At 42.5% G+C, this 23,874-nt stretch overlaps 1 protein-coding gene and 1 long non-coding RNA gene across 2 annotated transcripts; both read left to right on the plus strand.

Moving 5' to 3' along the window:
* The first annotated feature begins 3,511 nt into the window (after positions 1-3,511).
* Positions 3,512-5,960, plus strand: LOC135540430 (uncharacterized). The gene is made up of 3 exons (XR_010455748.1): positions 3,512-3,564; positions 3,806-4,418; positions 4,659-5,960. It is a non-coding gene; the product is annotated as an uncharacterized LOC135540430 (long non-coding RNA).
* A 10,945-nt stretch (positions 5,961-16,905) lies between these two features.
* On the plus strand, positions 16,906-19,221 carry LOC135528156 (E3 ubiquitin-protein ligase RNF186-like). The gene is made up of 3 exons (XM_064957036.1): positions 16,906-16,979; positions 17,216-17,856; positions 18,132-19,221. The coding sequence occupies exons 2-3, from the start codon at positions 17,519-17,521 to the stop codon at positions 18,205-18,207; spliced, it is 414 nt and encodes a 137-aa protein (XP_064813108.1). The 5' UTR covers positions 16,906-16,979; positions 17,216-17,518; the 3' UTR covers positions 18,208-19,221.
* Positions 19,222-23,874: the final 4,653 nt, after the last annotated feature.

Here is a 23,874-nt window from a genome sequence, read left to right on the forward strand (position 1 = left end):
AGTATATAGTATACTACTTTAGACCAGGGCCCAACTAGTACAGTATATAGTATACTACTTTAGACCAGGGCCCAACTAGTACAGTATATAGTATACTACTTTAGACCAGGGCCCGGCTAGTGCAGCATACTGTACAGGGATGCCATTTCAGACAGACGGCGATATGAATTGACACGTCTTGGGTTGTGTTCGTTGCCAGTCAGTCAACCGGTCAGTCAACCCATGATACAATCAGTTCAGTCCGTGAGTCTTCCTAACTGTGCTGAGGCAGGGATTTCGAGACCAATATGTTTAGATATCCAAAAGACTTAGCTAACTAGTATAGCTACAACTCAACAGTCTATACAGACCTTAATGAGGAGACAGCAGTCTATATAGGCTCGAATGAGGAGACAACAGTCTACATAAACCCTAATGAGGAGACAGCAGTCTATATAGGCTCGAATGAGGAGACAACAATCTATATAGGCCCTAGTGAGGAGACAACAGTCTATATAGGGTCTAATGAGGAGACAACAGTCTATATAGGCCCGAATGAGGAGACAACAGTCTATATCGGCCCTAAAGAGGAGACATAGTCTATAATAGACCATAATGAGGAGACAACCGTCTATATAGACCATAATGAGGAGACAACAGTCTATATAGACCCTAGTGAGGAGACAACAGTCTAAATAGACCCTTGTGAGGAGACAACAGTCTATATAGACCATAATGAGGAGACAACAGTCTATATAGACCCTAATGAGGAGACAACAGTCTTTATAGACCCTAGTGAGGAGACAACAGTCTATATAGACCCTTGTGAGGAGACAACAGTCTATATAGACCATAATGAGGAGACAACAGTCTATATAGACCCTAATGAGGAGACAACAGTCTATATAGACCCTAGTGAGGAGACAACAGTCTATATAGACCCTAGTGAGGAGACAACAGTCTATATAGACCCTAGTGAGGAGACAACAGTCTATATAGACCCTATATATAATCTTTGTGTTTAATATGTATATTTTACGGCTCCTATTTGGTTTGTTTTTCTTAATTTTTCTTGATAATTGTAGCCTTGAGGTGTCTTTCAGAGAAATAGGCAGCTCTATTGTCCCTGGGTGTGTCCCAATTGGATCCCTATTCTAAATGTAGTCCACTGCTTTTGAGCAGAGCCTTTGCCTTTAAAGCAGTGCACTATGTAGGGAATAGTGTTCCATTTGGGACAAAGTCCCTGTGTTCCAACTAGTACAGTATATAGTATACTACTTTAAACCAGGGCCCAACTAGTACAGTATATAGTATACTACTTTTGACCAGGGCCCGGCTAGTACAGTATGTAATATACTACTTTCGACCAGGGCCCAACTAGTACAGTGAATAGTTTACTACTTTAAACCAAGGCCCAACTAGTACAGTATATAGTATACTCCTTAAGACCAAGGCCCGGCAAGTTCAGTATACAGTATACTACTTTTGACAAGGGCCCGACTACTACAGTATATAGTATACCACTATGTAGGGAATAGTGTTCCATTTGGGACAAAGTCCCTGTGTTACCAAACAGGGCTGACGTTAGAGCTGGTTACCGTTCCTGGCTAACAGAATTACTCATCATTTACTGTCATTTAGCTCACGTTGCTTTAGTGTGCAGCTTACTCGTGACTCCAAAAAGCAGAAAAATAACCATTAGAAACTAGCAGAAGACTTCGACAAAGCTCTTTCAGTCTCTTGTTCTGGCCCTTTAATGATAGGAATTAATTTGTGAGTTACACCCAGATTTCTTGCTTATTTCACGTGAAATTGTATGTTTCTTTCATGGAATATATTAACCTGCTTCGCAGGCGATTTTAAAGAACAAATGTTTGGTGGTTCTTTATACTTAGTGTTTGTTTGTGTGTGTCTGTTGTGCGTGCGTGGCACTTAGCTGACATGGTGAATAGACAAGCGTGTTTCACCTGGAATTTCCAGTTGAACAAAAAGTAGAGCCGTCATAAATTGTCAATTCAAAAACAACCCGGTGACTGTTTTCTAATTGACTGGTTAGGGGGTTGTTTACAAGGTTTCCACTGAATTTGTGACTTGGTTTTATTAGAAACACGTGACTTTAAAACTAAAACAACACAGCAGCCTGAAACTCTCCTGATTGGTGTTTCATTCATCCATCACTTCATCAATGTTTATGGTAAAAAAACTGGACAGCCCACTCACTCATTACCACCTGACATTTCCATGGAGTCCTGGGATCCATATACACTATAAAAAACCTCATTCACAATATACAGATAAACAATATACTGTAAGATAAGTGAGTCATTAAAGGGTAATCGGAGAAGTTCAACAATAACCAGGCACGTACACAGAGAGGGGTCTACAAGTACACAGAGAGGGATCTACAAGTACACAGAGAGGGTTCTACAAGTACACAGAGAGGGTTCTACAAGTACACAGAGAGGATCTACAAGTCCACAGATGGGATCTACAAGTCCACAGATAGGATCTACAAGTCCACAGAGAGGGTTCTACAAGTCCACAGATAGGATCTACAAGTCCACAGAGAGGGTTCTACAAGTCCACAGAGAGGACCTACAAGTCCACAGAGAGGGCTCTACAAGTCCACAGAGAGGACCTACAAGTCCACAGAGAGGGTTCTACAAGTCCACAGAGAGGGTTCTACAAGTACACAGAGAGGGTTCTACAAGTCCACAGAGAGGACCTACATGTCCACAGAGAGGGTTCTACAAGTCCACAGAGAGGACCTACAAGTCCACAGAGAGGGTTCTACAAGTCCACAGAGAGGGTTCTACAAGTCCACAGAGAGGACCTACAAGTCCACAGAGAGGGTTCTACAAGTCCACAAAGAGGACTTACATGTCCACAGAGAGGGTTCTACAAGTCCACAGAGAGGACCTACAAGTCCACAGATAGGGACCTACAAGTCCACAGAGAGGGATCTACAAGTCCACAGAGAGGGATCTACAAGTCCACAGATAGGGATCTACAAGTCCACAGAGAGGGTTCTACAAGTACACAGAGAGGGATCTACAAGTCCACAGAGAGGGTTCTACAAGTCCACAGAGAGGGTTGTACAAGTCCACAGAGAGGGTTGTACAAGTGCTTCCACCTCTCTAGTGAAAATTCCCCACAAATATTGATCCGTCATAAACAGGACTTACACTGAGTGTACCAAACATTAGGAACACCATTTGTACACTCAGTCTATGTCAAGTAAAGAGCATGTGTTCTTAATGTTTTGTACACTCAGTGTACGTACAGACATGATCACCTGCCCTGAAAATTTTATTATTTTATTTTATTACACACATTTTATTCAGGCAATTCTCCTGAAGTGTCCTACTATGCTATAGAAGTGACCTAGAAGTGTTTAACTCGTTCCATGGAACTTTCCTAACTCACCTGAGAGTAGAGGAGGTGAGAGACCGCCCTTTCTGGGAAAATAACTACATTTTGTCTCCTCCCCAAAGCTTAAAATAGGAGCACACACACTCTTCTCTCTCACACACAAAGTTTTGTCGTAGGATAGTTGGTCGCTGTGCTGAAAATCTTCCAGAACCTGTAAGTAAAATATTGTCTCTCATTGATAATGATAAAAGTGAAAAGGTTTGTGTATATCTGATAACTATGGATGTTATAAATGTGTGTGATATTTTTCAAGATATTTTTTTCTTCATGGCTTATCAGAAAAACCTGACAGCCTGGTGATTTAAGATACGTTATCACATTAGATATGTTTACATAGTGCCAGTGATGAAGTCACTGAGTCTAATTTAATTTAACATCTTAATGTCTTGTGCAGGTTCCTGACCTACGCTCCTAAGCACAGATCTAGGATCAGCTCATCCTCATCAAGTCCAAACCAGGACATTAACAAACCACAAGGGGAACACTGACCTCAGACCAGCGTTTAAACCCCACGTCTTCCTGCCAAGACACTGACACTCCGTCCAGAATTCCTCTGCGCTCCAGCCGTCCATCCATCCATCCATCCATCCTTCCTTCCTTCCATCCATCCATCCATCCTTCCTTCCATCCATCCATCCATCCGTCCATCCACACCCCAGCCAGCCAGCCATGGGTCTGATGAGTGAGGACATGGAGTGCTGTGTCTGCCTCCAGCTCTACTCTCGCAGGGAGAAGATCCCTCGGATGCTCCACTGTAAGCACACATTCTGTGGGCTGTGCTTGCAGGCGATGTCCAGGCTCCAAAGCGGCCTACTGACAGTTTGCTGCCCCCTGTGCCGTTGGATCACCTGCACCGAGCCCAGCCTCACCCTGCCGGGGTCGCTGTGGGTTAACACTGAGATCTGGGACCAGATACTAGACAGACAACAGGAAGAGAAGGAGGAGGAAGAGGAGGAAGAGTGGAAGGGAGCTCACAGACAGACACAGCCCACTACACAGTACACATGGTGAGTACCCCAGGCAAAGGTGGATGGATTGATAGACTGATTTAGAAACTAGGAGAAACCTTCCTCTGTTCTCTGATCTTCCTAACATTTAGTTCTGTATCTTTTGGTCCTTCTTTCTCCTCTCTTCTCTCTCTCTCTCTCTCTTTCTCTCTCTCTCTCTCTCTTTCTCTCTCTTTCTCTCTCTTTCTCTCTCTTTCTCTCTCTCTTCTGTTTATTTCACCCTTCTCTCATGTCCTCTAGTTCTCCATCAAGGCATTGTGGCCTGAGGCTCAAACTACAGAATTTCCTGAGGAGGATGAAGCACAATGTATTGTAAACCGAGAAGACGAAGAGCAGAGAAAGAAGACTGGATTTTCCCATCTCAGAGCAGGAGATACTCATTGTGTAATGAAGCTAATTCATAAAACAGGACCAACAGGGGATGTTCCATAATGAAGCAAGATTGAATCAATTATTCATATGCTTTGTGTTTGATTGACTTTGGGTATGTGTAATGTTCTCAGTCAACTTACCTGGTAAAATAAGGGTTAAATTATAGTATTAATCATAAAGGATGGATAGGTGGAGGAAATAAAAAATAAGATAATAAATGGATTGAGGAATAAAGAAAGATAAAGGAAGTTATGAACAGACAGACAGACAGACAGACAGACAGACAGACAGACAGACAGACAGACAGACAGACAGACGGGTGAAGGTTAGAGACTGTGTGCTGTACAATGTGTGCTGTGTACAATACAATATGCTGTGAACAATGTTTAGATAGATATTTACATATTTACATATTTATGCTTATTTATTTTCCCATGACATTTGTAATGTCTTTATTGTTTTGAAACTTTTTATTGGTTATTTCACTTTTGTATATTATCTACTTCACTTGCTTTGGCAATGTTAACACATGTTTCCCCTGCCAATAAAGCCCCTTGAATTGAAAAGATAGATAGATAGGTAGATAGATAGATGGGTGTAGGTTAGAGACTGTGTGCTGTACAATGTGTGCTGTGTACAATACAATATGCTGTGAACAATGTTTATAATAGATGTTTAATGATTTGATAGAAGGTGTATTACTGCGTGAAGGAAGTGGAGGTTTAGTATTTATTATGACATCATTTTAGAACAGCTTCAATGTTGCAGGTTGTTTATTTTATCAATGTCATTGTCTGCATCATTTCCAGTCCCCCAAATCAGGGATGTTGGATTTGTTTATCCTCATTGGACATGTTTAATTCATCTGTTCTGTTTGAAGAGCAGGTTTTTTATACTGGAATTATATGTATTGGTTAATAAATACATCCACTTTAAAATAACCCTGTCTTAGAGTTGTGAAATTGCTTATTGTTACCATTACATTAGGAGAGTAACTGTCTAATATCCACCTAGTTATGGACCCCAAATAGAGTTGGGGGTGTTAATACACTTCAGATTGTGTCTGAAATGGACCCTATTCATTATAGTATACTACTTTTGACCAGGGCCCAGCTAGTACAGTTATAGCATACTACATTTGACCAAGGCCAGGCAAGTACAGTATATAGTATACTACTATTGACCAGGGCCCAACTAGTAGAGCATATAGTATACTTCTTTTGACCAAGCCCGGCTAGTACAGTATATAGTATATTACTTTAGACCAGGGCACAACTAGTACATTATATAGTATACTACTTTTTACCAAGGCCCGGCTAGGACAGTATATAGTATACTACTATTGACCAGGGCCCAACTAGTGCAGTATATAGTATACTTCTTTGACCAAGCCCGGCTAGGACAGTATATAGTATACTACTATTCACCAGTGTGAGCTGCTATGGATACCTACATTAAGGACGCTCTGGAAGCAGGCCTCATGCGTCCATCCACCTCCCCGGCGGGAGCAGGGTTTTTCTTTGTGGCCAAGAAAGACGGTGGATTACGTCCTTGCATCGACTACCGGGGACTCAATGCCATAACCGTCCGTAACCGTTACCCGCTACCCCTTATGGCCACAGCCTTCGAGCTGCTCCAGGAAGCAGTTGTTTTCACTAAGCTTGACCTGCGGAACGCATACCATCTTGTGCGGATCAGACCTGGTGACGAGTGGAAGACCGCTTTCAACACGCCTACTGGTCACTATGAATACTTGATGATGCCCTTCGGCCTGACCAAGGCCCCAGCGGTGTTCCAAGCGCTCATAAACAATGTGCTTAGGGATATGCTTAACATCTTTGTGTTCGTTTACTTGGATGACATCCTCATCTTTTCGAGCTCCCTTCAAGAACACACTAAGCATGTCAGACAAGTACGCCTCCTGGACAGCCATCTGTACGTTAAGCCGGAAAAATGTGAATTCCATTCATCCCGAGTACAATTCCTGGGATTTGTAGTGGAACCCGGTCGAGTCCAAATGGACCCCAGGAAGGTAGGGGCGGTAGCGGATTGGCCCACCCCCAAATCCGTTAAGGAAGTTCAGCGTTTCCTGGGCTTCACAAACTTCTACCGCAAGTTCATCAAGAACTTCAGCTTGGTGGCAGCCCCTCTCTCAGCTTTAACCAAGGGTGGCAATGCAAGGTTTTTGTGGGGAAGAGAAGCTGAGACGGCCTTCCAAGGACTCAAGCAGCGCGTTCTCTCTGCTCCCATCCTGATACTACCGACTACGGATGAACCATTTGTGGTGGAGGTAGACGCATCAGAGGTTGGTGTTGGAGCTGTCCTGTCTCAGAGGGGTGAAGACAAGAAGCTTCATCCGTGCGCTTTCTTCTCACACCGGCTTACCCCGACTGAGAGGAACTACGATGTGGGGATCGTGAACTCCTAGCGGTTAAGATGGCATTGAAGGAATGGAGACACTGGCTCGAGGGGCTTCTCACCCGTTTCAAGTGCTTACGGACCACAAAAATCTGGAGTATATCCAGCAGGCGAAGCGGTTGAACTCTAGACAAGCTAGATGGTCTCTTTTCTTCAATCGATTCCAGTTTATCCTCACCTATCGGCCCGGGTCGAAGAATCTCAAACCGGATGCCCTGTCCCGAGTCTACGCTCCTGCCATTCGAGATGACACGGACATGCCTGTCCTTCCTGCTGCTAAGATTGTGGCTCCGATCTCGTGGCAAGTTGAGGATACCGTGAGACGTGCTCAAGCTAGCGAACCGGACCCGAAAGGAGGTCCTGCCAATCGGTTGTTTGTCCCCAAGGCAGTGAGGACTCAGGTCCTTCTGTGGGGGCACTCCTCTCGCCTCACCTGTCATCCGGGCGTAGGTCGCACCTTGGAGTTCATCCAGCGTAAGTTCTGGTGGCCTACCATAAGAGAAGACGTTGCCACTTTCGTCAATGCCTGTCCCGTGTGCTGCCAGGGCAAATCTTCTCACCTCCGCCCTCAAGGACTCCTTCACCCTTTACCTGTTCCCCACAGACCCTGGTCCCATATCTCATTGGACTTTATTACTGGACTTCCTCCATCCCATGGCAATACTACTATCCTAGTCATAATCGACAGGTTTTCAAAGGCGGCCAGGTTCGTCCCTCTGACTAAGTTACCTTCTGCCAAGGAAACGGCTGAGTTGGTAATTAATCATGTGTTCCGAGTCTTCGGCATTCCTCAAGATATGGTTTCTGACAGAGATCCCCAGTTCGCCTCAAGGTTTTGGAAGGCCTTCTGCCAACTCATGGGGGCTTCTGCCAGTCTATCTTCAGGGTACCATCCGGAGTCCAATGGCCAAACAGAGAGGATGAATCAAGAGCTGGAAACCACCCTCCGATGTATGACTCGTGACAACCCGTCCACATGGTCATCCTTTATTGTTTGGGCCGAATACGCGCACAACACCTTGCGTTCCTCCTCCACTGGTATGTCCCCGCACGAGTGTCAGTTTGGCTATGCTCCTCCATTGTTCCCGGACCAGGAGGCAGAAGTCAGAGTGCCTTCAGCCTTGAAGTTCGTCAGACGCTGTCGGCTTATATGGAGGAAGACCCGTCTTAATCTTATGCGTTCCTCACAGAGGTACCAACAACAAGCCAACAGACGTTGCCGTCCCGGGCCTACCCTGCGCCCCGGCCAGAGAGTCTGGCTCTCCACAAGAGACTTACCTCTACGGGTGGAGTCTCGCAAGCTGTCCCAAAAATACATCGGTCCCTTCAAGGTTGCCAGGAGAGTTAACCCAGTTTCTTATCGCCTACACTTACCCAGATCCCTTAAGATTAATCCCACATTTCACATTTCATTGTTAAAACCTGTTGTTTTTTCTCCCCTTGTCCCGGCAGACAGACCTCCCCTCCGCCTCGTGTCATTGGAGGCCAGCAGGCTTATACCGTCCATCGGATACTGGATTCCCGCCGGGTGCAGCGGTCCTGGCAGTATCTGGTGGACTGGGAAGGCTACGGTCCCGAGGAGTGCTCCTGGGTTCCTGCCAAAGACATCCTGGACCCTGACCTCATTCGTCAGTTCAGGGCCCTCCACCCTGAGAGAGCTGGTAGGAACGTCAGGAGCCATTCCTAGGGGGATTCTGTCAGGATTTGGCCAGGGTTGTTCCGGGTTTTGTTCACTAGATGCCCCCATTGTGCTTTTTGACCTTATGTTTTTTCCCTTGTTCCCCATTATTATTTGCACCTGTGCCTTGTTTCTCCCTGATTATATTTAAACCCTTAGTTTCCCTCAGTTCTGTGCTCTGTGTTTGTATGTTAGCACCCAGCCCTAGTGTTCTGTGTATTCTTGTCGATTCCGGTGGATGCTCTTGTGGAATTCTGTTTTTGGTTTTTGAGTATCTCTTGAGGCTTTTTTGTGCTATTCCTACCACCTTTTGGATTTGCCATTTTTGTATTTAAGGACTTCTCCTTTTTACTTTATTAAATACACCGTCTTAAGTACTGCTGTGTCTGCCTCATCTTCTGGGTTCTGCTGACTATTCGTGGCTCAGTTGGTTAAGTGACTGTTTCTCACTCCGGAGACCCAGGTTCGTAACCGGGTCCTGACAACCAGGGCCCAACTAGTGCAGTATATAATATACTTCTTTTGACCAAGCCCGGCTAGTACAGTATATAGTATACTACTTTAAACCAGGGCCCAACTAGTACAGTATATAGTATACTAGTTTAGACCAGGGCCCGACTACTACAGTATATAAAATATTACGTTAGACCAGGGCCCGGCTAATACAGTATATAGAATACTACGTTAGACCTGGGCACGGCGAGTGCAGTATATAGTATTCTACTTTTGAACAGGGCTCAACTAGTACAGTATATATTATACTACTTTTTACTAGGGCCCGGGTAGTACAGTATATAGTATACTACTTTAAACCAGGGCCCAGCTAGTACAGTATATAGTATACTACTTTTGACCAGGGCCCAACTAGTACAGTATATAGTATACTACTTTTGACCAGGAAATAGTATACTACTTTAGACCAGGGCACAACTAGTACAGTATATAGTATACTACTTTTGACCAGGGCCCAGCTAGTACAGTATATAGTATACTACTTTTGACAAGGGCCAAGCAAGTGCAGTATATTGTATACTACTTTTGACCAAGGCCCGGCTAATACATTATAGTATAGTACTTTGACGAGGGACCGGCTGGTACAGTATATAGTATTCTACTTTACACTAGGGCCCAACTAGTTTAGTATATAGTATACTACTTTTGACCAAGGCCCGGCAAGTACAGTATATAGTATACTACTTTTGACCAGGGCCCAACTAGTACAGTATATAGAATACTACTTTAGACCAGGGCCCGGCTAGTACAGTATATAGTATACTACTTTAAACCAGGAACCAACTAGTACAGTATATAGTATACTACTTTTTACCAAGGCCCGGCTAGGACAGTATATAGTATACTACTATTGACCAGGGCCCAACTATTGCAGTATATAGTATACTACTTTTGACCAAGCCCGGCTAGTACAGTATATAGTATATTACTTTAGAGCAGGTCCCGACTACTACAGTACATAGAATATTACGTTAGACCAGGGCCCGGCAAGTACAGTATATAGTATACTACTTTAGAACAGGGCCCGGCTTGTACAGTATATAGAATACTGCTTTAGACCTGTGCCCGGCTCGTACAGTATAGAGTGTACTACTTTTTACCAAGGCCCGGCAAGTACAGTATATAGTTTACTACTATTGACCAGGGCCCAACTAGTGCAGTATGTGGTATACTACTTTTGACCAAGCCCGGCTAGTACAGTATATAGTATACTACTTTAGACCAGGTCACAACTAGTACAGTATATAGTATACTACTTTAAACCAGGGCCCAACTAGTACAGTATATAGTATACTAATTTTGACCAGGGCCTGGCTAGTACAGTATGTAATATACTACTTTCGACCAGGGCCCAACTAGTACAGTGAATAGTTTACTACTTTAAACCAAGGCCCAACTAGTACAGTATATAGTATACTCCTTAAGACCAGGGCCCGGCAAGTTCAGTATACATTATACTACTTTTGACAAGGGCCCGACTACTACAGTATATAGTATACTACTTTAGATCAGGGACCAGCTCGTACAGTATATAGTATACTACTTTCGACCGGGGCCTGGCTAGTTCAGTATATAGTATACTACTTTATACCAGGGCCCGACTGCTACAGTATATAGAATATTACGTTAGACCAGGGCCCGGCTAGTACAGTATAGAGTATAATACTTTTTACCAAGGCCTGGCAAGTACAGTATATAGTGTACTACTATTGACCAGGGCCCAACTAGTGCAGTATATAATATACTACTTTAGACCAGGGCCCGACTACTACAGTATATAGAATTCTACTTTAGACCAGGGCTTGGCTAGTACAGTATATAGTATACTACTTTAGACCAGGGCCCGGCTAGTACAGTATATAGAATACTACTTTAGACCAGGGCTTGGCTAGTACAGTATATAGTATACTACTTTAGACTAGGGCCCGGCTAGTACAGTATATAGACTACTACTTTAGACCAAGCCTGGCTAGTACAGTATATAGTATACTACTTTAGACCAGGGCCCAACTAGTACAATATATAGTATATTACTTTAAACCAGGGCCCAACTAGTACAGTATATAGTACACAACTTTTGACTAGGGCCCGGCTAGTACAGTATATAATATCTAATTTAGACCAAGGCCCGGCAAGTACAGTATATAGTATACTACTTTTGACCAGGGCCCAACTAGTACAGTATATAGAATACTACTTTAGACCAGGGCCCGGCTAGTACAGTATATAGTATACTACTTTAAACCAGGAACCAACTAGTACAGTATATAGTATACTACTTTTTACCAAGGCCCGGCTAGGACAGTATATAGTATACTACTATTGACCAGGGCCCAACTATTGCAGTATATAGTATACTACTTTTGACCAAGCCCGGCTAGTACAGTATATAGTATATTACTTTAGAGCAGGTCCCGACTACTACAGTACACAGAATATTACGTTAGACCAGGGCCCGGCTAGTACAGTATATAGTATACTACTTTAGAACAGGGCCCGGCTTGTACAGTATATAGAATACTGCTTTAGACCTGTGCCCGGCTCGTACAGTATAGAGTGTACTACTTTTTACCAAGGCCCGGCAAGTACAGTATATAGTGTACTACTATTGACCAGGGCCCAACTAGTGCAGTATGTGGTATACTACTTTTGACCAAGCCCGGCTAGTACAGTATATAGTATACTACTTTAGACCAGGTCACAACTAGTACAGTATATAGTATACTACTTTAAACCAGGGCCCAACTAGTACAGTATATAGTATACTACTTTTGACCAGGGCCCGGCTAGTACAGTATGTAATATACTACTTTCGACCAGGGCCCAACTAGTACAGTGAATAGTTTACTACTTTAAACCAAGGCCCAACTAGTACAGTATATAGTATACTCCTTAAGACCAGGGCCCGGCAAGTTCAGTATACAGTATACTACTTTTGACAAGGGCCCGACTACTACAGTATATAGTATACTACTTTAGATCAGGGACCAGCTCGTACAGTATATAGTATACTACTTTCGCCCGGGCCCGGCTAGTGCAGTATATAGTATACTACTTTATACCAGGGCCCGACTGCTACAGCATATAGAATATTACGTTAGACCAGGGCCCGGCTAGTACAGTATAGAGTATAATACTTTTTACCAAGGCCTGGCAAGTACAGTATATAGTGTACTACTATTGACCAGGGCCCAACTAGTGCAGTATATAATATACTACTTTAGACCAGGGCCCGACTACTACAGTATATAGAATTCTACTTTAGACCAGGGCTTGGCTAGTACAGTATATAGTATACTACTTTAGACCAGGGCCCGGCTAGTACAGTATATAGAATACTACTTTAGACCAGGGCTTGGCTAGTACAGTATATAGTATACTACTTTAGACTAGGGCCCGGCTAGTACAGTATATAGACTACTACTTTAGACCAAGCCTGGCTAGTACAGTATATAGTATACTACTTTAGACCAGGGCCCAACTAGTACAATATATAGTATATTACTTTAAACCAGGGCCCAACTAGTACAGTATATAGTACACAACTTTTGACTAGGGCCCGGCTAGTACAGTATATAATATCTAATTTAGACCAAGGCCCGGCAAGTACAGTATATAGTATACTACTTTTGACCAGGGCCCAACTAGTACAGTATATAGAATACTACTTTAGACCAGGGCCCGGCTAGTACAGTATATAGTATACTACTTTAAACCAGGGCCCAACTAGTACAGTATATAGTATACTACTTTTTACCAAGGCCCGGCTAGGACAGTATATAGTATACTACTATTGACCAGGGCCCAACTAGTACAGTATATAGAATACTACTTTAGACCAGGGCCTGGCTAGTACAGTATATAGTATACTACTTTAGACCAGGGCCCAACTAGTACAGTATATAGAATACTACTTTAAACCAGGGCCCAACTAGTACAGTATATAGTATACTACTTTAGACCAGGGCCCAACTAGTACAGTATATAGTATACTACTATTGACCAGGGCCCAACTAGTACAGTATATAGAATACTACTTTAGACCAGGGCCTGGCTAGTACAGTATATAGTATACTACTTTAGACCAGGGCCCAACTAGTACAGTATATAGTATACTACTTTAACCAGGGCCCAACTAGTACAGTATATAGTATACTACTTTAGACCAGGGCCCAACTAGTACAGTATATAGTATACTACATTAGACCAGGGCCCAACTAGTACAGTATATAGTATACTACTTTAGACCAGGGCCCAACTAGTACAGTATATAGTATACTACTTTAGACCAGGGCCCAACTAGTACAGTATATAGTATACTACTTTAGACCAGGGCCCAACTAGTACAGTATATAGTATACTACTTTAGACCAGGGCCCAACTAGTACAGTATATAGTATACTACTTTAGACCAGGGCCCGGCTAGTGCAGCATACTGTACAGGGATGCCATTTCAGACAGACGGCGATATGAATTGACACGTCTTGGGTTGTGTTCGTTGCCAGTCAGTCAACCGGTCAGTCAACCCATGATACAATCAGTTCAGTCCGTGAGTCTTCCTAACTGTGCTGAGGCAGGGATTTCGAGACCAATATGTTTAGATATCCAAAAGACTTAGCTAACTAGTATAGCTACAACTCAACAGTCTATACAGACCTTAATGAGGAGACAGCAGTCTATATAGGCTCGAAGGAGGAGACAACAGTCTACATAAACCTTAATGAGGAGACAGCAGTCGATATGGGCTCGAATGAGGAGACAACAATCTATATAGGCCCTAGTGAGGAGACAACAGTCTATATAGGGTCTAATGAAGAGACAACAGTCTATATAGGCTCGAATGAGGAGACAACAGTCTACATAAACCCTAGTGAGGAGACAACAGTCTATATAGGGTCTAATGAGGAGACAACAGTCTATATAGGCCCGAATGAGGAGACAACAGTCTATATCGGCCCTAAAGAGGAGACATAGTCTATAATAGACCATAATGAGGAGACAACCGTCTATATAGACCATAATGAGGAGACAACAGTCTATATAGACCCTAGTGAGGAGACAACAGTCTAAATAGACCCTTGTGAGGAGACAACAGTCTATATAGACCATAATGAGGAGACAACAGTCTATATAGACCCTAATGAGGAGACAACAGTCTATATAGACCCTAGTGAGGAGACAACAGTCTATATAGACCCTTGTGAGGAGACAACAGTCTATATAGACCATAATGAGGAGACAACAGTCTATATAGACCATAATGAGGAGACAACAGTCTATATAGACCCTTGTGAGGAGACAACAGTCTATATAGACCCTAGTGAGGAGACAACAGTCTATATAGACCCAAGTGAGGAGACAACAGTCTATATAGACCCTATATATAATCTTTGTGTTTAATATGTATATTTTACGGCTCCTTTTTGGTTTGTTTTTCTTAATTTTTCTTGATAATTGTAGCCTTGAGGTGTCTTTCAGAGAAATAGGCAGCTCTATTGTCCCTGGGTGTGTCCCAATTGGATCCCTATTCTAAATGTAGTCCACTGCTTTTGAGCAGAGCCTTTGCCTTTAAAGCAGTGCACTATGTAGGGAATAGTGTTCCATTTGGGACAAAGTCCCTGTGTTACCAAACAGGGCTGACGTTAGAGCTGGTTACCGTTCCTGGCTAACAGAATTACTCATCATTTACTGTCATTTAGCTCACGTTGTTTTAGTGTGCAGCTTACTCGTGACTCCAAAAAGCAGAAAAATAACCATTAGCAACTAGCAGAAGACTTCGACAAAGCTCTTTCAGTCTCTTGTTCTTGCCCTTTAATGATAGGAATTCATTTGTGAGTTACACCCAGATTTCTTGCTTATTTCACGTGAAATTGTATGTTTCTTTCATGGAATATATTAACCTGCTTCGCATGCGATTTTAAAGAACAAATGTTTGGTGGTTCTTTATACTTAGTGTTTGTTTGTGTGTGTCTGTTGTGCGTGCGTGGCACTTAGCTGACATGGTGAATAGACAAGCGTGTTTCACCTGGAATTTCCAGTTGAACAAAAAGTAGAGCCGTCATAAATTGTCAATTCAAAAACAACCTGGTGACTGTTTTCTAATTGACTGGTTAGGGGGTTGTTTACAAGGTTTCCACTGAATTTGTGACTTGGTTTTATTAGAAACACGTGACTTTAAAACTAAAACAACACAGCAGCCTGAAACTCTCCTGATTGGTGTTTCATTCATCCATCACTTCATCAATGTTTATGGTAAAATAACTGGACAACCCACTCACTCATTACCACCTGACATTTCCATGGAGTCCTGGGATCCATATACACTATAAAAAACCTCATTCACAATATACAGGTAAACAATATACTGTAAGATAAGTGAGTCATTAAAGGGTCATAGGAGAAGTTCAACAATAACCAGGCACGTACACAGAGAGGGGTCTACAAGTACACAGAGAGGGGTCTACAAGTACACAGAGAGGGTTCTACAAGTACACAGAGAGGGTTCTACAAGTACACAGAGAGGATCTACAAGTCCACAGATGGGATCTACAAGTCCACAGATAGGATCTACAAGTCCACAGAGAGGGTTCTACAAGTCCACAGAGAGGACCTACAAGTCCACAGAGAGGGCTCTACAAGTCCACAGAGAGGACCTACAAGTCCACAGAGAGGGTTCTACAAGTCCACAGAGAGGGTTCTACAAGTACACAGAGAGGGTTCTACAAGTCCACAGAGAGGACCTACATGTCCACAGAGAGGGTTCTACAAGTCCACAGAGAGGACCTACAAGTCCACAGAGAGGGTTCTACAAGTCCACAGAGAGGGTTCTACAAGTCCACAGAGAGGACCTACAAGTCCACAGAGAGGGTTCTACAAGTCCACAGAGAGGACTTACATGTCCACAGAGAGGGTTCTACAAGTCCACAGATAGGGATCTACAAGTCCACAGATAGGGATCTACAAGTCCACAGAGAGGGATCTACAAGTCCACAGATAGGGATCTACAAGTCCACAGAGAGGGTTCTACAAGTACACAGAGAGGGATCTACAAGTCCACAGAGAGGGTTCTACAAGTCCACAGAGAGGGTTGTACAAGTCCACAGAGAGGGTTGTACAAGTGCTTCCACCTCTCTAGTGAAAATTCCCCTACAAATATTGATCCTTCATAAACAGGACTTACACTGAGTGTACCAAACATTAGGAACACCATTTGTACACTCAGTCTATGTCAAGTAAAGAGCATGTGTTCTTAATGTTTGTACACTCAGTGTACGTACAGACATGATCACCTGCCCTGAAAATTTTATTATTTTATTTTATTACACACATTTTATTCAGGCAATTCTCCTGAAGTGTCCTACTATGCTATAGAAGTGACCTAGAAGTGTATAACTCGTTCCATGGAACTTTCCTTCCTCACCTGAGAGTAGAGGAGGTGAGAGACCGCCCTTTCTGGGAAAATAACTGAATTTTGTCTCCTCCCCCAAAGCTTAAAATAGGAGCACACACACTCTTCTCTCTCACACACAAAGTTTTATCGTAGGATAGTTGGTCGCTGTGCTGAAAATCTTCCAGAACCTGTAAGTAAAATCTTGTCTCTCATTGATAATGATAAAAGTGAAAAGCTTTGTGTATATCTGATAACTATGGATGTTATAAATGTGTGTGATATTTTTCAAGATATTTTTTTCTTCATGGCTTATCAGAAAAACCTGACAGCCTGGTGATTTAAGATACGTTATCACATTAGATATGTTTACATAGTGCCAGTGATGAAGTCACTGAGTCTAATTTAACATCTTAATGTCTTGTGCAGGTTCCTGACCTACGCTCCTAAGCACAGATCTAGGATCAGCTCATCCTCATCAAGTCCAAACCAGGACATTAACAAACCACAAGGGGAACACTGACCTCAGACCAGCGTTTAAACCCCACGTCTTCCTGCCAAGACACTGACACTCCGTCCAGAATTCCTCTGCGCTCCAGCCGTCCATCCATCCATCCATCCATCCTTCCTTCCTTCCATCCATCCATCCATCCTTCCTTCCTTCCTTCCTTCCTTCCTTCCTTCCTACCATCCATCCATCCATCCGTCCATCCACACCCCAGCCAGCCAGCCATGGGTCTGATGAGTGAGGACATGGAGTGCTGTGTCTGCCTCCAGCTCTACTCTCGCAGGGAGAAGATCCCTCGGATGCTCCACTGTAAGCACACATTCTGTGGGTTGTGCTTGCAGGCGATGTCCAGGCTCCAAAGCGGCCTACTGACAGTCTGCTGCCCCCTGTGCCGTTGGATCACCTGCACCGAGCCCAGCCTCACCCTGCCGGGGTCGCTGTGGGTTAACACTGAGATCTGGGACCAGATACTAGACAGACAACAGGAAGAGAAGGAGGAGGAAGAGGAGGAAGAGTGGAAGGGAGCTCACAGACAGACACAGCCCACTACACAGTACACATGGTGAGTACCCCAGGCAAAGGTGGATGGATTGATAGACTGATTTAGAAACTAGGAGAAACCTGGAGAAACCTTCCTCTGTTCTCTGATCTTCCTAACATTTAGTTCTGTATCTTTTGGTCCCTCTTTCTCCTCTCTCTCTCTCTCTCTCTCTCTTACTCTCTCTCTCTCTCTTACTCTCTCTCTCTCTCTCTTACTCTCTCTCTCTCTCTCTCTCTGTCTCTCTCTGTCTCTCTCTCTCTCTTCTGTTTATTTCACCCTTCTCTCATGTCCTCTAGTTCTCCATCAAGGCATTTTGGCCTGAGGCTCAAACTACAGAATTTCCTGAGGAGGATGAAGCACAATGTACTGTAAACCAAGAAGACGAAGAGCAGAGAAAGAAGACTGTATTTTCCTATTTCAGAGCAGGAGATACTCATTGTGTAATGAAGCTAATTCATAAAACAGGACCAACAGGGGATGTTCCATAATGAAGCAAGATTGAATCAATTATTCATATGCTTTGTGTTTGATTGACTTTGGGTATGTGTAATGTTCTCAGTCAACTTACCTGGTAAAATAAGGGTTAAATTATAGTATTAATCATAAAGGATGGATAGGTGGAGGAAATAAAAAATAAGATAATAAATGGATTGAGGAAGAAAGAAAGAATAAGGAAGTTATGAATAGACAGACAGACAGACAGACAGACAGACAGACAGACAGACAGATAGATAGGTGAAGGTTAGAGACTGTGTGCTGTACAATGTGTGCTGTGTACAATACAATATGCTGTGAACAATGTTTAGATAGATATTTACATATTTACATATTTATGCTTATTTATTTTCCCTTGTGTACTTTAACCATTTGTACATTTTTACAACACTGTACACTGTACACATATGTATAATATGACATTTGTAATGTCTTTATTGTTTTGAAACTTTTTATTGGTTATTTCACTTTTGTATATTATCTACTTCACTTGCTTTGGCAATGTTAACACATGTTTCCCCTGCCAATAAAGCCCCTTGAATTGAATAGATAGGTAGGTAGGTAGATAGATAGATAGATAGATAGATAGATGGGTGTAGGTTAGAGACTGTGTGCTGTACAATGTGTGCTGTGTACAATACAATATGCTGTGAACAATGTTTATAATAGATGTTTAATGATTTGATAAAAGGTGTATTACTGCGTGAAGGAAGTGGAGGTTAAGTATTTATTATGACATCATTTTAGAACAGCTTCAATGTTGCAGATTGTTTCTTTTATCAATGTAATTGTCTGCATCATTTCCAGTCCCCCATCTGTTCTGTTTGAAGAGCAGGTTTTTAATACTGGAATTATATGTATTGGTTAATAAATACATCCACTTTAAAATAACCCTGTCTTAGAGTTGTGAAATTGCTTATTGTTACAATTACATTAGGAGAGTAACTGTCTAATATCCACCTAGTTATGGACCCCAAATAGAGTTGGGGGTGTTAATACACTTCAGATTGTGTCTGAAATGGACCCTATTCATTATAGTATACTACTTTTGACCAGGGCCCGGCTAGTACAGTTATAGCAGACTAAATTTGACCAAGGCCAGGCAAGTACAGTATATAGTATACTACTATTGACCAGGGCCCAACTAGTACAGTATATAGTATACTTCTTTTGACCAAGCCCGGCTAGTACAGTATACAGTATATTACTTTAGACCAGGGCACAACTAGTACATTATATAGTATACTACTTTTTACCAAGGCCCGGCTAGGACAGTATATAGTATACTACTATTGACCAGGGCCCAACTAGTGCAGTATATAGTATACTTCTTTTGACCAAGCCCGGCTAGTACAGTATATAGTATACTACTTTAAACCAGGGCCCAACTAGTACAGTATATAGTATACTAATTTTGACCAGGGCCCAACTTGTACAGTATATAGTATACTACTTTTTACTAAGGCCCGGCTAGGACAGTATATAGTATACTACTATTCACCAGTGTCAGGATTTGGCCAGGGTTGTTCCGGGTTTTGGTCACTAGATGCCCCCATTGTGCTTTTTGACCTTATGTTTTTTCCCTTGTTCCCCATTATTATTTGCACCTGTGCCTCGTTTCCCCTGATTGTATTTAAACCCTTAGTTTCCCTCAGTTCTGTGCTCTGTGTTTGTATGTTAGCACCCAGCCCTAGTGTTCTGTGTATTCTTGTCGATTCCGGTGGATGCTCTTGTGGAATTCTGTTTTTGGTTTTTGAGTATCTCTTGAGGCTTTTTTGTGCTATTCCTACCACCTTTTGGATTTGCCATTTTTGTATTTAAGGACTTCTCCTTTTTACTTTATTAAATACACCGTCTTAAGTACTGCTGTGTCTGCCTCATCTTCTGGGTTCTGCTGACTATTCGTGGCTCAGTTGGTTAAGTGACTGTTTCTCACTCCGGAGACCCAGGTTCGTAACCGGGTCCTGACAACCAGGGCCCAACTAGTGCAGTATATAATATACTTCTTTTGACCAAGCCCGGCTAGTACAGTATATAGTATATTACTTTAGACCAGGGCACAACTAGTACATTATATAGTATACTACTTTTAACCAGGGCCCGGCTAGTACAGTATATAGTATACTACTTTAAACCAGGGCCCAACTAGTACAGTATATAGTATACTACTTTTGACCAGGGCCCGGCTAGTACAGTATGTAATATACTACTTTCGACCAGGGCCCAACTAGTACAGTGAATAGTTTACTACTTTAAACCAAGGCCCAACTAGTACAGTATATAGTATACTCCTTAAGACCAGGGCCCGGCAAGTTCAGTATACAGTATACTACTTTTGACAAGGGCCCGACTACTACAGTATATAATATACTACTTTAGATCAGGGACCAGCTCGTACAGTATATAGTATACTACTTTAGACCAGGGCCCAGCTAGTGCAGTATATAGTATACTACTTTAGACCAGGGCCCGACTGCTACAGTATATAGAATATTACGTTAGACCAGGGCCCGGCTAGTACAGTATAGAGTATAATACTTTTTACCAAGGCCTGGCAAGTACAGTATATAGTGTACTACTATTGACCAGGGCCCAACTAGTGCAGTATATAATATACTACTTTAGACCAGGGCCCGACTACTACAGTATATAGAATTCTACTTTAGACCAGGGCTTGGCTAGTACAGTATATAGTATACTACTTTAGACCAGGGCCCGGCTAGTACAGTATATAGAATACTACTTTAGACCAGGGCTTGGCTAGTACAGTATATAGTATACTACTTTAGACTCGGGCCCGGCTAGTACAGTATATAGACTACTACTTTAGACCAAGCCTGGCTAGTACAGTATATAGTATACTACTTTAGACCAGGGCCCAACTAGTACAGTATATAGTATATTACTTTAAACCAGGGCCCAACTAGTACAGTATATAGTACACAACTTTTGACTAGGGCCCGGCTAGTACAGTATATAATATCTAATTTAGACCAAGGCCCGGCAAGTACAGTATATAGTATACTACTTTTGACCAGGGCCCAACTAGTACAGTATATAGTATACTACTTTAGACCAGGGCCCAACTAGTACAGTATATAGTATACTACTTTAGACCAGGGCCCAACTAGTACAGTATATAGTATACTACATTAGACCAGGGCCCAACTAGTACAGTATATAGTATACTACTTTAAACCAGGGCCCAACTAGTACAGTATATAGTATACTACTTTAGACCAGGGCCCAACTAGTACAGTATATAGTATACTACTTTAGACCAGGGCCCAACTAGTACAGTATATAGTATACTACTTTAGACCAGGGCCCGGCTAGTGCAGCATACTGTACAGGGATGCCATTTCAGACAGACGGCGATATGAATTGACACGTCTTGGGTTGTGTTCGTTGCCAGTCAGTCAACCGGTCAGTCAACCCATGATACAATCAGTTCAGTCCGTGAGTCTTCCTAACTGTGCTGAGGCAGGGATTTCGAGACCAATATGTTTAGATATCCAAAAGACTTAGCTAACTAGTATAGCTACAACTCAACAGTCTATACAGACCTTAATGAGGAGACAGCAGTCTATATAGGCTCGAATGAGGAGACAACAGTCTACATAAACCCTAATGAGGAGACAGCAGTCTATATAGGCTCGAATGAGGAGACAACAATCTATATAGGCCCTAGTGAGGAGACAACAGTCTATATAGGGTCTAATGAAGAGACAACAGTCTATATAGGCTCGAATGAGGAGACAACAGTCTACATAAACCCTAGTGAGGAGACAACAGTCTATATAGGGTCTAATGAGGAGACAACAGTCTATATAGGCCCGAATGAGGAGACAACAGTCTATATCGGCCCTAAAGAGGAGACATAGTCTATAATAGACCATAATGAGGAGACAACCGTCTATATAGACCATAATGAGGAGACAACAGTCTATGTAGACCCTAGTGAGGAGACAGCAGTCTAAATAGACCCTTGTGAGGAGACAACAGTCTATATAGACCATAATGAGGAGACAACAGTCTATATAGACCCTAATGAGGAGACAACAGTCTATATAGACCCTAGTGAGGAGACAACAGTCTATATAGACCCTTGTGAGGAGACAACAGTCTATATAGACCATAATGAGGAGACAACAGTCTATATAGACCATAATGAGGAGACAACAGTCTATATAGACCCTTGTGAGGAGACAACAGTCTATATAGACCCTTGTGAGGAGACAACAGTCTATATAGACCCAAGTGAGGAGACAACAGTCTATATAGACCCTATATATAATCTTTGTGTTTAATATGTATATTTTACAGCTCCTATTTGGTTTGTTTTTCTTAACTTTTCTTGATAATTGTAGCCTTGAGGTGTCTTTCAGAGAAATAGGCAGCTCTATTGTCCCTGGGTGTGTCCCAATTGGATCCCTATTCTAAATGTAGTCCACTGCTTTTGAGCAGAGCCTTTGCCTTTAAAGCAGTGCACTATGTAGGGAATAGTGTTCCATTTGGGACAAAGTCCCTGTGTTACCAAACAGGGCTGACGTTAGAGCTGGTTACCGTTCCTGGCTAACAGAATTACTCATCATTTACTGTCATTTAGCTCACGTTGCTTTAGTGTGCAGCTTACTCGTGACTCCAAAAAGCAGAAAAATAACCATTAGAAACTAGCAGAAGACTTCGACAAAGCTCTTTCAGTCTCTTGTTCTGGCCCTTTAATGATAGGAATTAATTTGTGAGTTACACCCAGATTTCTTGCTTATTTCACGTGAAATTGTATGTTTCTTTCATGGAATATATTAACCTGCTTCGCATGCGATTTTAAAGAACAAATGTTTGGTGGTTCTTTATACTTAGTGTTTGTTTGTGTGTGTCTGTTGTGCGTGCGTGGCACTTAGCTGACATGGTGAATAGACAAGCGTGTTTCACCTGGAATTTCCAGTTGAACAAAAAGTAGAGCCGTCATAAATTGTCAATTTAAAAACAACCCGGTGTCAACAGGGAGACTGTTTTCTAATTGACTGGTTAGGGGGTTGTTTTCAAGGTTTCCACTGAATTTGTGACTTGGTTTTATTAGAAACACGTGACTTTAAAACTAAAACAACACAGCAGCCTGAAACTCTCCTGATTGGTGTTTCATTCATCCATCACTTCATCAATGTTTATGGTAAAAAACTGGACAGCCCACTCACTCATTACCACCTGACATTTCCATGGAGTCCTGGGATCCATATACACTATAAAAAACCTCATTCACAATATACAGGAAAACAATATACTGTAAGATAAGTGAGTCATTAAAGGGTCATAGGAGAAGTTCAACAATAACCAGGCACGTACACAGAGAGGGTTCTACAAGTCCACAGAGAGGGTTTTACAAGTCCACAGAGAGGGTTTTACAAGTCCACAGAGAGGGTTCTACAAGTCCACAGAGAGGGTTTTACAAGTCCACAGAGAGGGTTCTACAAGTCCACAGAGAGGGTTCTACAAGTCCACAGAGAGGGTTCTACAAGTCCACAGAGAGGGTTCTACAAGTCC

This window comes from Oncorhynchus masou, chromosome 5 (assembly GCF_036934945.1).
Source record: "Oncorhynchus masou masou isolate Uvic2021 chromosome 5, UVic_Omas_1.1, whole genome shotgun sequence".
In the NCBI taxonomy this organism is placed as follows: Eukaryota; Metazoa; Chordata; class Actinopteri; order Salmoniformes; family Salmonidae; genus Oncorhynchus; species Oncorhynchus masou.

What these genes read in the sequence shown, in the direction of transcription:
- LOC135528156 (XM_064957036.1), top strand. Translation starts at nt 17,519, where the DNA reads ATGGGTCTGATGAGTGAGGACATGGAGTGCTGTGTCTGCCTCCAGCTC. An exon ending in CCCACTACACAGTACACATG is followed by an intron (nt 17,857 to 18,131) that starts GTGAGTACCCCA and finishes CATGTCCTCTAG; the next exon opens with TTCTCCATCAAGGCATTTTG.